This window comes from Suncus etruscus, chromosome X (genome assembly GCF_024139225.1).
Source record: "Suncus etruscus isolate mSunEtr1 chromosome X, mSunEtr1.pri.cur, whole genome shotgun sequence".
NCBI lineage: Eukaryota > Metazoa > Chordata > Mammalia > Eulipotyphla > Soricidae > Suncus > Suncus etruscus.
In genome coordinates, this window is record NC_064868.1 from 14,377,862 (window position 1) to 14,393,946 (window position 16,085).

At 41.6% G+C, this 16,085-nt stretch overlaps 1 protein-coding gene across 1 annotated transcript in view; it reads right to left on the reverse strand.

Annotated features, from left to right (window-relative positions):
- Positions 1–16,085, reverse strand: part of FRMPD4 (FERM and PDZ domain containing 4) — a 614,936-nt gene that overhangs the window by 110,423 nt on the left and 488,428 nt on the right. The window contains exons 3-4 of the mRNA XM_049767089.1: positions 12,530–12,690; positions 6,295–6,397 (exon numbers count right to left, since the gene is read on the reverse strand). Coding sequence (XP_049623046.1) covers positions 6,295–6,397; positions 12,530–12,690 — 264 coding nt within the window. The remainder of the gene's footprint in view (positions 1–6,294; positions 6,398–12,529; positions 12,691–16,085) is intronic.

The following is a 16,085-nucleotide window of genomic DNA, read 5'->3' on the forward strand; positions in this document are numbered from 1 at the left end:
AACCATTTCACATTTGTGTTTGTAATTTGTCATCGATATTTCACGTTAACACGCACTGTGAACTTCCTCTGTGGTTAAATTAGGAAACTGGCACAGTGTTTTTAAAGGAACACTACACTTGCCTCGTGCCTAGAAATTCCATGCACACCTTCAATTGCTAACCAGGAAGACTACCAGGAATGGCGGAAAAACTCGCAGACTATGGAGATCCGGAATTCCAGGTCCAGGAGATTTCTGCTACTGGCAATGCCCTAATGTCATTTGCAAACCAGGAAGACAAGAGGAATGGCTGAAAGACTAGTGGACTATGGACAGCACAACTTCCGGTTTCCCAGTAGGCAATGCCCTGAGGTCATTTGCATAACGCAGAATGTTCTGCTACCAGCTGATTTTTTCAGTTCCAATGTACAGGTTTCCTTAAAATCGTACTTTTGCATGGACGGAGAAACTTTCTCTACCCATTGACTGAAAAACTGTCCAGTCTCTAGGACTCCTGTCAAATTGCTCTAAGTGTACTGCAGGTCCGTTCCTTGGTCTTAGGCATTGCAGAGAATCCGTTAGAAGCTCCATGCTTTCACACACAGCTAATTTTTAGCTTCAAGCTTTAATACACAGCTAATTTTCAGTTTCAGGCTTTAGCACACAGCTGATTTTTGGAGAGCTTTAACTAGAAATGAACCTGTTTTGGTCAGTACCTAATAGTTACCTCTTTCTATCTTAAGATGGATAGTCTTTCTTCAACCTTCAACGATACATCCAGTTGTTTCTTTCTCTGTGTTTTAGGTTGTATGTGGGGTAACTGACAGGTGTTCAGAGTTCTCCCTTGGCCAGAGCTGTTAAGAAATTCCATAAACTCCTTCAATTGCAAGCCAGGAAGACGAACAGGAGATGCCAAGAACCTGCAAACTATGGACAGGACTTCTGACTTCCCTACTGGCAATGCCCTGAGGTCATTTGAATAACGCAGAATGCTCTGCTCCCAATCAATTTTTTTCAGTCCCAATGTACCAGTTTCCTTAAAATCGTACTCTCATGGAAGGAGAAACTTTCTCTACCTGTTCACTGAAAAACTGTGCAGTCTCTAGGAATATGGTCAAAGTCACCTTGAGTATACTAGGGGTTGATGTCCCTTGGTCTTGGGCATTCCAGGAAAGCCGTTTTATGCTCAGTGATGTTAAACACAGCTAATTTTTGGAGAGCTTTATCACTCGATAAAGCTGCTTTATCGAGTGATAAAGCTTGACATCAAGTGTTGAAAGATAGAAATTAACCTGTTTTTGTCAGTACCTAATAGCTGTCTCCTTGTGTCCTAGTGATGTGTGCTCTTTCTCTATTCTGCCTTCAAAGATAAGTCCAGTGGTTTATTTTTCTGTTTTAGGTTGTATGTGGGATTACTTAGGCATTTTCTGATTCTCCATGATAAATCAGAGTTTATTAAATCCCGTGGCCAGTGCTATTATGTCCGTCCAATTAGAGGTTTTCTTTGTGTGTGTGTGTGTGTTTTTGTGTGCGTGCATGTGTGTGAGAGAGGAGAGAGAGAGAGAAGAGAGAGAGAGAGAGAGAGAGAAGAAAGGGAGTTTGGATTCAAAGTAGTTCAGAAAGATGTGAGGGGAGAGAGAAAGAAATACATTCAAGAGGAAACAGGATCAATCAGTAGTGAAAGGTTGCTTGCCTAGCAAACCTCTAGTATCTCATCTGATTACCTGAGCACCTCCAGGAATGATTTCTAGTGAACGCTGCTGCTGCAGCAGTAGGGCATTTGCCTTGCATGTGGCTAACCTAGGATGGGCCACAGTTCGATCCCCCAGCGTCCCATATGGTCCCCCAAGCCAGGAGCAATTTCTGAGTGCATAGCCAGGAGTAACCCTGAGTGTCATCTGGTGTGGTCCCAAAACAAAACGAAAGTAAAAAAAGAATAGGTATTTGCACCTTATGTTTATTTCAACACTCTCCACAAAAATTAAACAACAACAACAAAAAAAACCCAAAAAACATAGGTTCTTGGAGGGCCACTCCTGGCTCTGGCTCAATGCCCTGGGGTTTACTCCCAGTGGTGCTAGGAATCAAGCCTAGACAAGTGCTCAATCCTGACAAGTGCTTTTGCCACTGAATCACCTCCCTAAGTCAGACAGAGAGCTTTAAGGATGAGCTTTAACATGCTCTGTTCCTGTCAGGGAATACCCCACTGGATCTCTGCCGGGCTGGTAGGAAGCAGGAACTGTGTAGTGGTCAGAGAACCAGGAATTGGGTCTTCCTTTTGTGATATAGTCCAGAGCACATATTGGAGAGCATTTTATCTGCCCGTATCCAAGGGTCATCTGAGGGGACCAGCAGCAATCAGACAAGACACATGGATCCAGGCTTAGGCTTAGAGGGGCAGTTGCTTATTCTGCCACCAAGAACCATATTTGAGATTCAGGGTACCCTAAAAGGGAGTCCCAATCATATACCCAAAGAAAGATTCCTAGCTCTCCTATTGATCTCACATGGCCCCAGAGGGAAGAAGAGGGAATCTTATGCACTCAAAATTTCCTGAAAAGTATAAAATTATACTTTTTGGGCTGGAAAAATAGTCCAATATGTTAAGGTTCTTGCCTTACCTGAGGCCAATCAGAGTTCAAATCCTGAGACCTACTAAAGTGAGCAGTGAGGATTAAGACCTGATCAATGCTGGGCGTTTCAAGAAAACCTTTTCCAAGCCCATATTTTCCAATTTCCCAAATCATTACAATTTTTTCAGGGGTGTGCAAAGTGAGTTTTAAGTGCAATCATGTAGTGAGAAATGAGTTGTGCTGATCATTGGGATTTGAGTCTAAATTTGGTCTAACTATGGAAAATGCAGCAAGCTTCTTGTCTTTGTCATCTCTGAAAGGACAAAGTGAGAAACACTTTTGTGTGTTTGTATTGGTGTTTGTGTCTCATCTGCTGTTACTCAGGGATTATTCCTGGCTCTGTGCTCAGTAGTAGAGAGAAGGTGAATCTGGGTATGCACAGTGCCAGGGAATCCAACTGGCAAGTGCGTTACCTTCTGTACTATGTCTCTGGTCCTAACAAACATTGTTTGGAAAGGGACATATGGATCAGAAAACCTGTTCCAAGTACTCTACTCCAGCATACTAGAGGAAACTATCTCAGAACATATGCTATAAACGGGTGCAGCAGTTTTCAAATATAACATTCAGGGTGCAACCTGAAAATCCATTTTCGTGTGACTTTCCTAGGTCACAGAGGAGTTTTAAAACATTTTTCCAACCCTATTAAAATTATAAAAGTCCTTAGCTCAGGATCTGGGTGAAAATGATACAGTTAGATCTGTGAACCATGGTTGGCTACTCTTATATTGACTCATTGATTTCACAAAATTCAGTGAGTTTATATTTTATTTATTTAGTTTGGGAGCCACATCCATCCATCCTCAGGGCTTCCTCCTGGCTCTGTACTAAAGAATCACTGCTGGTGGTGCTTGGAGAATCTTATGAGGTGCTGGGATTGAAAGCAGGTGGGTTGTGTGCAAGGCCAGTGCCCTACCTGCTGTACTATCTCTCCAGCCTCTCACTGAACTTTCAGCACATATAAATACTTTCTGTTTATAGAGACACCAGCTTTTATTCTCTTCTTTAAAGCAGAAGGAAAAATATTTTTCGAAAAGCCTCCGGGAAACCTATTAAGACAGAATCACAGTTTAGATAGCATTGTGCCTGTCTAGCTAGCAGCAAGCCATTCAGTCATAGAAAAGCTAAACAAAGGCAGAGATTTTGTTTCTTCCATCATCCTCTGGGCACAGAAATCAATATGGTTGGTTACAGAGGTGTGTGCCTAGGGAAGAACAAAATGGACAAGTGACCTCCCATTACTTCCAACATGGCACCCCAGGACACACTGAGAGAAGTTCTAGATGAGATCTGCTGAGACTCACAGGCATCTAAAGAGAGAAGTGGTTCCTAATAGTAACATGGCAGCTTTCTGGTCAACCACAGAGAATCTGCCCCAGCTTTTGTCTTCCAAGTCTAAAAGAGGTTTGGGGGTATCCCATGGCCTGGTTCCCTATGCAGGGGTCCCATTGCCTACCCCTCTGTAGCAACATCCACAGAGAAAGATCTTTTGGAGTGTTTCAGGTTCTATGAGGACAGGCATTTTGCCAGCAAGCTGCAAAGGTTCCATTATGTTCAGTCTAAAGCTGGATGGCCAAGTGTTCTGAGATGAGGTGATTTGGCACCCTAAAAATGAAGCTCTTCTATTTACATCTTGCTGTTTTCAAAATGCCATTCAGCATTTCTCATGATGCAGTAGCTGAACCAGGCTTAGTAAAGAAGCTAGCTTTGGAAACCCCTAGAAGCATGCCACTGGATGCCTTTCCCAAATACAGATGTGCTTTGTGTTGATAGAGCATAAATGCTACATGCCTTTTTGTTTATAGGGTTCTGATAACTCTTTTTTTTTTTGTTTTTGGGCCACACCCTGTGGTGCTCAGGTGTTACTCCTGGCTATCTGCTCAGAAATAGCTCCTGGCAGGCACGGGGGACCATATGGGACACCGGGATTCGAACTAACCACCTTTGGTCCTGGATCGGCTGCTTGCAAGGCAAATGCCACTGTGCTATCTCTTCGGGCCCAGGTTCTGATAACTCTTACTTTGAGTTCAAACTTGCTTGAGAAGAAGTTTATAAAGACAAATGCCACACCCCATTATTCCTCATGCAGTATTCCAACCTTATCCCCCACCCCTCAGCAGGATGAGGGAGTCCACTCACCAGTATAATTGGCACAGCAGCATTTGAAAAACTTCTATAGATTCCACCCTAACTCACCACGAGGGTGACTCCAGTTCCCATCTGAGGCTATTCTGGACCAATACTTTATCATCACACAAAATCCTGTTTCTGTTACCCCATTAAAACAATTATACAACTAATTCTTTACACCTGTGCTAAAACTAAACCAATAAGCCAAGTACCTTTTTGTTAAATATAATTTTTATTTTGATCATAGTGGCTTACATATTGTTGACAATAATATTTTAGGTAAATATTTACATAAAATCAGGGGGGATTCCCATCACCAAATTGTCCTCCCTACACCTCCGTTTTTGTCCTATCTCCCATATCCTCTTCCCTCACCCCCAGGGCTGCTAGAATTTGTGGTCCCCTATTTAAAAAACTTTTAGTTTTGACCTAATTATTCTTTTGCTTTGGTTGATGATTTCAAAATTCAGAATGAATCACTCAGTCAAGTTTTCTAAAAAGCAGTGAACTGTATGTCTGTGTATTCATGGGATTAGGTACATAAAATTACTCATCACAAACTGATTTAGGTATTATGTTTTGATCTCCTTGATTATGGAATATCAATGTGTTAGTAATTTTTGGAAAGAGAAAAACAGCCCCAAAGCCTTTTCAGAAAGCAATAGAAATAGTAGTCAGAGGAAAAAATGGCCCAACTCCTTTACTAAGCATCAAAAGAAAATGACAGCCATCTACTCTTTCCAAATAGTCTGGTCCTAGTTGAAAATTCTGGGACTTTCTCAGTATGGGGAAATGAAGATATACCTTCCCACCTGAAGCTACAGCAGCCCAAATCCACACCCAATACCCACTGACAGAAACGGTCCAACCCCATAACTTAACCTAATCAAACTATCAAGTCAAAAATCAAACTAAACATTTCTTCCATATTTATAGATCCTGTACTGCCTGGCTGCAAGCTCGGTTAGCTTCAACAGTCACATTGAAAGCTCAGTTAGCTCCAACCACAACCAAGTAAATCTTTAAGCACTGACTTTAATAACAATATTGAGAGATACAACAGTCATTTTGAATTGACCCTTAATGATCTAAATTTTGATCCTTCCATTTGCCTTTATGCTAGAACAAACAGCAGAAAGTAAAATTTTTGTTCTTGCAAGGGAGCAGGCTAGGGTCGTGGGTGGGAAACTGGAGGGCACTGGTGAAGGGAAGGTCACATTAGTGGTGGGATTGATGTGAGAACATTTTATGCCTGAAAGAACTGGATTGGGAACAACTTGGTAAACTATGGTGTTATAATAAAAATTAAAAAAGAGATCTCAAGAGCAACTAAAATTAGTTTTAAGAGCTTTAAAGAAAAAAGAAATAGGAGGCAGAGAATGTTCAGGCTTGAAGCATAAGCACTCTAACTGAAAACCCAGGATGCATTCAGGAATATGTGCTGTCATATTAGAGGTCAGTAAGAAGGGTTGGGCTTGTGTTTCTGGCCAACAGAAAACTCTTCTTCTGCTGGCTAATGTCTCAGCTGGGAATCACCAGGGGAATCACCTACCTGACCAGGTCGATGACCCGTTCCCTTGGTGCAGCGCTGACTGGCTCATCATTGATCATCACGATCTGATCTCCTGGGATCAACTTGCCTTCTGAGGGACCCCCTGGAGACAAAGATGAGTGAATCATGTGAGAAGACCAATGGGATGACATCTTTCCTGAGTGTACTCTGCCTTAGCCCATGTCAACATTGGCTGCACTGGACAATGAGCCAAGAGCTTTGAATAAGCTAGAGCCTGAATTCAATAAAATATACTTTTCAGAGTTGGCACTTGGGCATCAACTTTGGCTCCAACTTCCCAGGCAAGTTTGAGACTCCATAGGCTTACAGTACTTCTCAAAGTTGATGTGCTGCCCAGAAGACTGAGGAGGATTAGGGAAGTAGGGTGTAAAAATGAACGCCCCTCACAAGCTCCAAGAGCTGTATATGCTGAGTGGATGGATCATACTTGGAGTACGGAGACACCTAGAAAGTATTCTTCTGCAGGATGCAAACCAAAGGGCTAGAGAAAGAGACTCCAATACAGTAGGTAGGAAACTTACTTTGCACAAGGTACAATCTGCACATGGCTCAATCCCTGGTGCCCCATATAGTTCTCTGAGCACTGCCAGGAGTGATCCATGAGCACATTGCCAGAAGTAAGCCCTGAGCACTGTGGGTATGGCCACAAACAAAAGAAAAATAGGAAGCAAATAATTGAAGGCCATCATTACATGAAGCTTGCACATATACTAACTTAAAACCTAAAAATAAACATGTTGTTTTGGAATTTACCTCCTGATAGAACGATATGGTAGGATACGGAATATGATTTAAGCTTTATTTCCAGAAGTTTATCTCTGGGGAACAGGTGCAGCTTAAACAGTATTTCACTTATTATCCCAATGACTTGGTTTAGTCATCCAACCAGGCTACACGTGCACAACCTGGAACTCAAAGTCATTCAGTTGTTCTCTACCCACCCAGACACTTGGTACACGTATCACTCAAGCAGGGGCATGAACTTGTGTGCATTCTGAGGAGTGGGTGAGTGGGGAGGAAGATTAGTTTGTCTTTATTTAATTGAGATAAAATAATCATTCCAAAAGGTGGGAAGTGAGATTCAGTGTTTGCACACGAAAGGAATTCAGCAATCAACTGAGTGACATTTTGTAAGCATTGGATTATGTGCAATCATTCCAATTCAGTCCAATGAACGGCTAAAAATTAAATACTGATCAAAACCAAAACGGTTTTCAAAGTAACTTCACAATGGGTATTAATTATCCTGATAATGAGAAAAACCACTGAAGATAAACAGACATACTTACTCCTGCATTTAACCTATACTTTTTGTCCACATGAAAATGTTCTTGTCTAATCAAGTAACTTGTATTCAGAATTTAAAAGAAAGCCACACAAACTTCACTCAAAAAATGGAGCATACTTCAGAGTGGTCTATTTCAAAGTATATTCTTGTGTCCTTTCCTTTAAAGTCTGGGTTATCTTGCATCAAAATTCTGCTCATGTCACTAAGAACACCTGGGCCTTCAGTACACAATGTTTGAGAGACCTGGTTGATCTAACCAGCATTGTCAAGCACAAAAATGGCCAGAAACAGTCATCTCTGACCTCTGTTTTCACTTTTTCTTTCTCTTCTCAAAATTACCTAACAGTAGGAGTTTGTGTTAGATAAAGAACTGAAGGCAAGCAAGGGAAGAGGTTGAAGGAACAGTGGGACAATGCAAGAAAAGAAAAAAAAAAGACTTGAATTTCTAGTCAGCTCTAGATAGAACACAGATGGTGAAAATTCTCATCATGAGAACTGTTTAAATATCTAACAGTTACCAAAAAGGCTAAATATATTCCCAGATAGGACAAAATATGTGTAGACAAATATAGAGCAGTAAATTAATATAAATATAATATAAACAATGCAAAGTATTTGTGACTGAAGGCCCAGAATTGCTACTGCACATATACCTTCTGTGTTTATGCCAGTCATGGTTAGCTGTCAGGTGCTGTACAGGTGTTTTTTCTTACAAGGCATGGGTATTACTTTCTTATAAAAAGAACCAAATAGTTTGCTTTGAGAAGAAAATTCTCCATTGCATCAAGTACATTCATCCCATGGAAAACTAAACTATATAGCTAATGAGGGGAAAAGCTCAAATGACAGTAAAGAGAATGGCCAGGCAATGGTAGTTGTGAAAAGGAAATATATTCTTCTCTGGACAATTTCAAAGTGACTTACTGGATTAGAAATGCTCACCCTAAACTATATAATATCAAAATAATGGAAAAAATGAAAGAATTATAAAAATCTACAAAAGCTCACTTTGATAAGCTCTTTAGTCGGTTTTCTTGAATTTACTCAACTGGTTAAAATGTATTTTATTTGGTATTTGGGGCAACAACTGTTGGTAGTGTTCAGGGATTAATCCTGGCTCTGAACTCAGGAATCATTCCTGGAGGACTCAGGGGAACCAAATGGGGTGCTGGATATTGAACCCAGGCTATCTCTGTGCAAATGCCATATTTTCTGTACTAATGCTAAAGCTCCTGGTTAAATATTATAGAGTAAGATTATCATCATTTCTGGAATGAAAAGTATATGCCTGGGCATTCTTCCCTAGACTCATAAGGTAGATGCTATTATAATTAGTTCAGATGATGTAGAGCAGCAACTTCAAGCTGAAATGCCTGGGAGTTGACACAGAAGCTCAAAATTTAAATAAGGAAAGAAAGAATGAGGATTGAAATCCCTAAAAAAACAGGCAGTCTGTGATCTACACTACATACTACTAAATGTGGCTTCTTGTTTGCCAAATCCTGGAGAGAAACTGTATAGAAAAAAATTCTTTTTATTTTCCCAAAATTAAATTCAACATTAAAATAAGTAGATAAGGACCTGGGGATGGCACTGCAGTGGTCCTCAAACTTTTTAAACAGGGAACCAGTTCACTGTCCCTCAGACTGTTGGAGGGCCGAATTATAGTGAAAAAAAAACTGTGAACAAATTCCTATGCACACTGCATATATTTGATTTTGAATTGAAGAAACAAAATGGGAACAAAAATAATAAGTGGTCTGGGGGGCCATAGTTTGAGGACCACTGGTTCAAAGGGTTGGAGCACATGGTTTGCATGAGATAGCCCCATGTTTGGTTCCTGGTACTGTGTGATCACTGGAGCTCCACTTGTGTTGCCCTTTCCAAAAACAGTAAGATTAGTAGATAAATAGATATAGTATATAACAGGAAGATTAATGTTTCTAAAAAGGCAAAAGCAAAAACTCCCTCTTTTTAAAATAATAACTATTTAAAGAACATTCATTACATTGTTGATTATATAATGCATTTGTTTTCAAGTAAGTGGGAGTGAATATTTGAAAAAGAAGAAATGAAAGAACAAAAAGAAAGGAGGAGGGAAGTATGGAAGGAAGCAAGGAAGGAAGGAAGGAAGGAAGGAAGGAAGGAAGGAAGGAAGGAAGGAAGGAAGGAAGGAAGGAAGGAAGGAAGGAAGGAAGGAAGGAAGGAAGGAAGGAAGGAAGGAAGGAAGGAAGGAAGGAAGGAAGGAAGGAAGGAAGGAAGGAAGGAAGGAAGGAAGGAAGGAAGGAAGGAAGGAAAGAGTATAGCAATAATTGGGGCCGGAAAGATAGCATGAAGGGAAGGCATTTGCCTTTCATGCAGAAGGTTGGTGGTTCAAATCCTGGCATCCCATATGGTCCCCAAGCCTGCCAGGAGCGATTTCTGAGCATTGAACAACGTGTAGCCCCTGAGCGCTGCTGGGGTGACCCCCCAAAAAAAAGAGTATAGCAACATGAAAATTTGTGAAAATTATTGCATCTCAAATTAGGTCATTGTTAGGTCATTATCAGAAGGTTTACTGTTGTGTTACTGATCCTACCCTAAACAATAATTGTACCCCACCCTAGGGTGTGACCTGGTAATAGTGTATTGGATTATTCCTTACTTGGAATTCTGCTCCCACCCTAGGGTGGTACCTGATTCTTGTTAATAAAAGCAAGGGTCTGAGGAAGACTGGGACTCATTCTTTAGTCTTCTTCCACTGAGCTTCACTCCATCTTAGGAGCAGAAAGCTTTTGTGGTTTGAATTCCTTGCTTGAGCACTGGATTTCCTGAACCCATTCTTGTACCTTTTCACTGTGTGAATTATTTGCTGCGGATTGCTACAACTGGAACTATTCCCCCTAACCTAATCAAACAGGGGAATCGGAACTGCCTTTTCTGTCTGGGAGCTTGATGGGAATCAAACCTTAACCAATCTCCTAGAGAACATGACTCTTCAGTTTACTAAGCTCTTGTTAGTAGTTGATTTTTCTGTTATTTTGTTTCTGAATATTAGGTATTTTCAAATACATGTATGCTTCTAAATTGGTGTATTCCTACTCAGATGACAGTATTAATATTTTTAGATATGTGTCCACAGGGTCCAGGAATTCAAGCACTGTGACTGATACTGTGCTATTGTGGGATGTGTTTTTGGCTACCCAGAAAGGCAACTTAACTTTGAACAGTGGCATCACAGTCCATGCTATTCAATGGTTTATAGCAGACCCTTTGTACACTTATGAGAATGACTATGGCAATACATTCATTATCTGATCACACTGTTGAATTTAAGAGAGTTAAGAATTTGGCAGTGCTATCACTTTGTTAGATTTTGCTGTATAATAAATTATTGCAAAGTTCCACACGGTGTTGAACAATTATTTCTTCTCATGCTTCTGGGCTCTTAGGATCACCACAGACTAGCTGATATTGCTCAAGTTCACTATTTGGCTTCATACTGCTGATCAGACCTTATTGGAAGGTGTGGAAGAACTGTCCCATATGTTCATTCGGTGGTTGGGGTTGAAATGGCCATAGCCATTTCATGAGGGAAACTCATGTTTTGGCTATGGTAGAAGTTCAGGAAACCAGCTCAAAGGCATAAGGAAGTTTCCAGTTTTTGCTTATGTCATCATTGTTGACCCGCCATTGGCCAGTGTCAGTTGCTTCGTTCAACTCAACAGCAACAGGGTAGGACAAGTAATGTAGTCTTTCCCAAAGTGATCTTGTTTTCAAGGAGGGTAAGGAAGTGAATGATTTAGGAGGGTATGAGGGCACCTTCAGGTACAACAAAGAGATACTTTCTGCTTGTTTATTCAAAGAACATAGATTGAGGGGATTGGAGAGCTGAGTGATTTTGTTTTCTGAAAAGGAAACAGTAGGCCAGAGAAGTTTTGGAAGCTTCTTGTCTAATGGAATGGGGTGGGGTACATCTTTGTCAAAAAATCCAACCATTCCAATGTCTAAATCCTATTGTGACTTACAAAGGACAACTTCCTTTTTCACATCAAGGCTTTGTCAAGAGCTTACAAAGTGCATAGTATACAGGGTCTATCCCTTTTATGTACATTCTCTTGTTAAGAAGTGAGCTAAGTCTAGGATTTCTAGTGGTGAAACAGGGTTTTCCTAAGTCAAGTACTGTGATATAATTGTCTAAAATATAATGTGTCACTCATCAGTGGGCTATAAGAAAAATAAAAAAAGTATAGCAATAATATCAGAGATAATAGAGCTGAATGCCGAAAGGACCAGCTCATATCATAAAGCTTGCCACAAAGAGTGGTGAGTGTAGCTAGAACACTAACCACAATGATAACTACCATGACAATGATAATGAGGGAGAGAGGCAGAATGCTCATCTGAGAGAGACAAGCAGGGGTTTGGGGTGGGGAGTATAGGGGGGAAGATTGGTGGTGGGAAGATCACACTGGTGAAGCATGGTGTACATTCTATGACTGAAACCTCACTAGTTTTGTAAACATGATGATTAAATATAAAATAAACACTAGCCCTAACCCTAGCCCTAGGCCAAGACCTAAGCCTAAACATAACCCTAACCCTAATACTAAAACAATTCTAATATGAGAGGCTGAAAGCAAATTTTGCATACAGGAGGCCTGACTTGGATCCCTGATACCTCATGGTCCATATGCACTACCAAGAGCCACTCTAAGTGGAGTATTGCCAGGTGTAGGCCCCCACCAAGCACACACACACACACACACACACACACAATCTCTAGCTTAAGGTGCCATATTTTCCCTCTTGTGGTCTGACTTCCAGATGATAGGAGACACCACCTATTTCCTAAAATGGAAATGAACAGTGAAACATAAAACACAAAACAAGTCTGGCAGGGTTCAAAGAAACTGAAGGACCAAGTAGTAGAATAAGGGTGCTTACCTGGTGTAACTGAGCGGACGACCACAGGTTTTTCACTTCCTGCCACAAAACCAAAGCCCAGCACGGGGTCCCTTCTCATCTCCACCTTCCTCGGAGCTGGAGGTATGATTTGGCAGCTGTCAAACCGAGGGTCATCAAATGGGAGTGCCTGTGTCATGTGACTGTGGGAGAAGCAAAGGAGACAGGAAAGAGGCATTAAAGTCCGAGGCTGAAATGCCTGAACAGAGCACTTGCTCTGTGTAGGGAGCAGGAGAGGGGTGGGGAGTGCCCCAGTTATGCCATTCATGGGTTCCTTGTCTTCCATTTTTCCTTGAAAACCAGGCTGGCTTCTGCTTTAGGTCTTGGCACTAGACTGGCAATTGCCTTAAACTGACATGCTTGTCCCATGGGTGTGTGTGCTGCCTCAAAACTGCCTCAATCTGGCCTTCTTCAAGAGGACTGTTCTGGCCACAAACTTTAAAATTGCAACCTTGGGATTAACAGTAGAGGAATTAAGGCACTTTCCTTGCAAAATCCAGTTTGGCTTCCAGTTTGGGAGCAACCAAAAACATACCTGAGCACAGCTAAGAGTTGCCCTAAATGCCATCTTCCTTCCAAAAGAAGATTAACAACCCTGCTCCCTCATTTGCAGATGTCTTTTAACTCAATGCTTCTACTTCTTCCCCCAGTCATCTTCTTCCTTGCTAATGTGCTACAGAATACATGTAGTTGATTCTTTTTTAATTATTTAGTTTCCTGCACAAGAAGGTAAAGCTCCACAAAAGCGAAAATGTTAATCTCTCTCATATTCCAGGTGCCTAGAAAAGTGTCAGGGACATAGTTGATGGTCAATAAATAATTAGATCCATGAGAATTGCCTAGTTACAACTTTTCCCCTCCTTTTCCCTCTTTTATATCTTTATTTAAACACCTTGATTACAAACATGATTGTAGTTGGGTTTCAGTCATATAAAGAACACCCACCTTCACCAGTGCAACATTCCCATCACCAATGCTCTAAATCTTCCTCCTCCCCATCCCACCCTTGCCTGTATTTGAGACAGACTTTCTACTTCCCTCATTCATTCTACAGCTTTTGAGCTAACAAAGAACCTCTGCGGGTAGGTCATTTAGGCATCATTTAGGGCATGAGAATTTATCCTACTGTCAAAGGAATTCATTTGCAAAGAAGTCAAGAGATTAACTCTTCACATTTATTTTCTGAAGAGATTTTTCCAGTGACTTAAGTGAACCTTTTTGTAAACACCTAAATGTCAGGAGTCTTATTAATAATGTGAATAGAATAAACCCCATGTGGTAGTCAAGTATTTTCCAAATGCTTCCCCAAATCATACAGTTAATCCACAAAGCCACCTTGACAATGAAGGAACAGACCATACATTATTAGCTACATTTTCCTAGTACAGAGGAAAGCCAGAGAAACCAGACAGCTCGGGAGGTGATTGCATGTGGCCAATCCGAGGTTGATCCCCAGCACTGCCTAGGGTCCCCTGAGCACCAGGAATAATCCCTAAACTCAGTGCCAGGAGGAATACCTGAGCACTGCTGGGAGTGGCCCTTAAACAAACAAAACCTTTTTTTCAAAGTAAGGGAAAAAATAAAATTAAAGAAAAAGAAAGCCTTTTCAGAATAGTGGCTGACTGCCCTGTCATTAATAGAGATGCGTGTTTAACTCTTGAATGTGTACAGATGCCTTCACTCGTGACCCTTATCCATGGCAGAATTCCTAGTGAAATTTACTTAAAGTAACTGAAACCATGATACAAACTTGAGTCTCCTTCAATCAATTCGAGATCAGTTTGAAATACCTGGAAAGATGTTGCTCCAAACACCATCTGGGCAACATATTGTTTAAATAGAATAAAGCCAGACAGACAAAAGAGAAATCCCGTTGTTCTTCAGTGGAATGAAACAGACTCCAGCCAAGGCCATGAACACCCTCTAGGCTCTGACCTTTAGGACTATATCACTGATGAGGAAAAGAAGCTGAAAGCCCTTTCGCAATCGAAAGGAAAGGTCTTTGCACTTTAGCTGCTTATGACCTGGAATGCTGGGCTGGTGTTACTTTGTGAACTAACCTCTTTTACTCCAGCTGGCATCTATTGGCTCTCTCACTCCTTCTTCAGAAATCCCCTTGCAGGAGGTGGGTTCACCTTACCCACTTCCCTATTACAAAGGCCAGGAGAAGTGAGACAATGGGGGCCAAGGTCATGCTTTGCTTGGGAGTGATCCAGCTGTGATTCATGCCAGGTCTTCTGATTCACAGTATCATGTACTTGAGCATTGAATTTGCAAGGTCAGGGCCAAATAAAATCAGGAGACAGGCCCCTCTTACAAGCAGCACATACCTTTAAGCCCAGACCAAGGCCAGCCCCCCATCACCATTTGGGACATTCTAGAAATGTCTTAGCTCAGAGTGATGGCATCAAGGTGAAAGCTAGAGAGCAGTCCAGTGGGAAGTTGTGCATTCCCATCTGGACTCAGCTGTCAGATGGGTCCACCACAGCAGGACCCTTGTTGGGCACGAAAGCAGGTGAGTAAAAGATTGCAGGGTTTTGGCAATCCAAAGCAGTCATGTGAGTGTGTCTACACCTACGGACCAGCACCAGTCTTACATACTGACCCAGAGGTGGCACCAACCAATCAGCACTGGTTGGTGGGTTAGTGGTTAAGAATGTTCTCCAAGAGGCCACAATTCAAAACTTTGGTTAATCCAGTAAGATGAATATAGGGTGAGTCCCAGTTTGCAATGGAGAAATCTGATAGGGCCCCAACACAGAACAGAGAGACAAAGGACAGAGAAGGCCAGCCAACATTGGGACCAGTGCAGAAAAGGAGAGCTGAGTTTGTTACAGCATATCTTGCTGATTGGACACTTGATCTTTAAAATGCCTGCAAGTTCTGTGGCTGCATGTATGTGTGGGAGAATGGGGCCCTTAGCATGGCAGAGAAAGTCCTCATCTCTGATATCCTGTACAATGAAGCTCCATTCCTAAATATGTTGCTCTTGACATTGGAAATGAGTTTCTTCCCTTGGCCAGAGATGGGACAGAAGCACAAAGGGTAAGAGACAATTTTGGAGTCAGCTCAGAGTTCTGGCTTTGCACCACAATCCATAGCAGACATAGAAAGCTGGGAAAGGATGGAGCAAGGCTGAGGGCTACTAGCCGTCCCACTTTAGCAATCCTTGGCATAACTCAATTGCCAGTGTGGAGATGGATGAGCAAAATCTGATCCCCCCAGTTCTTGCTTGAACTCCGGAACTTTCTTTCTGGACACACTGGACCTTCCCAGTGAACAGATCTGTGAAAAGTCTCTAGCAGTGGTCCTCAAACTGCTGCATGTTGGAATCATCCAGAAGTTTTCAAAAGTCCTAAGATCTGGAATGCAGTAGAGGTCACTCCCATCAAAAGAGCCACCATTCAAAGTCAGTATCATTTTCAAAACAAAGTCCCAGTGATTCCAAAGTGTAGGACCATTCACCTGAGGGTGGGTTCCAGTAAATATTCTAGGTCATGGGAGAAGAGGGCACACATGACACCCCCAATAACCTCCT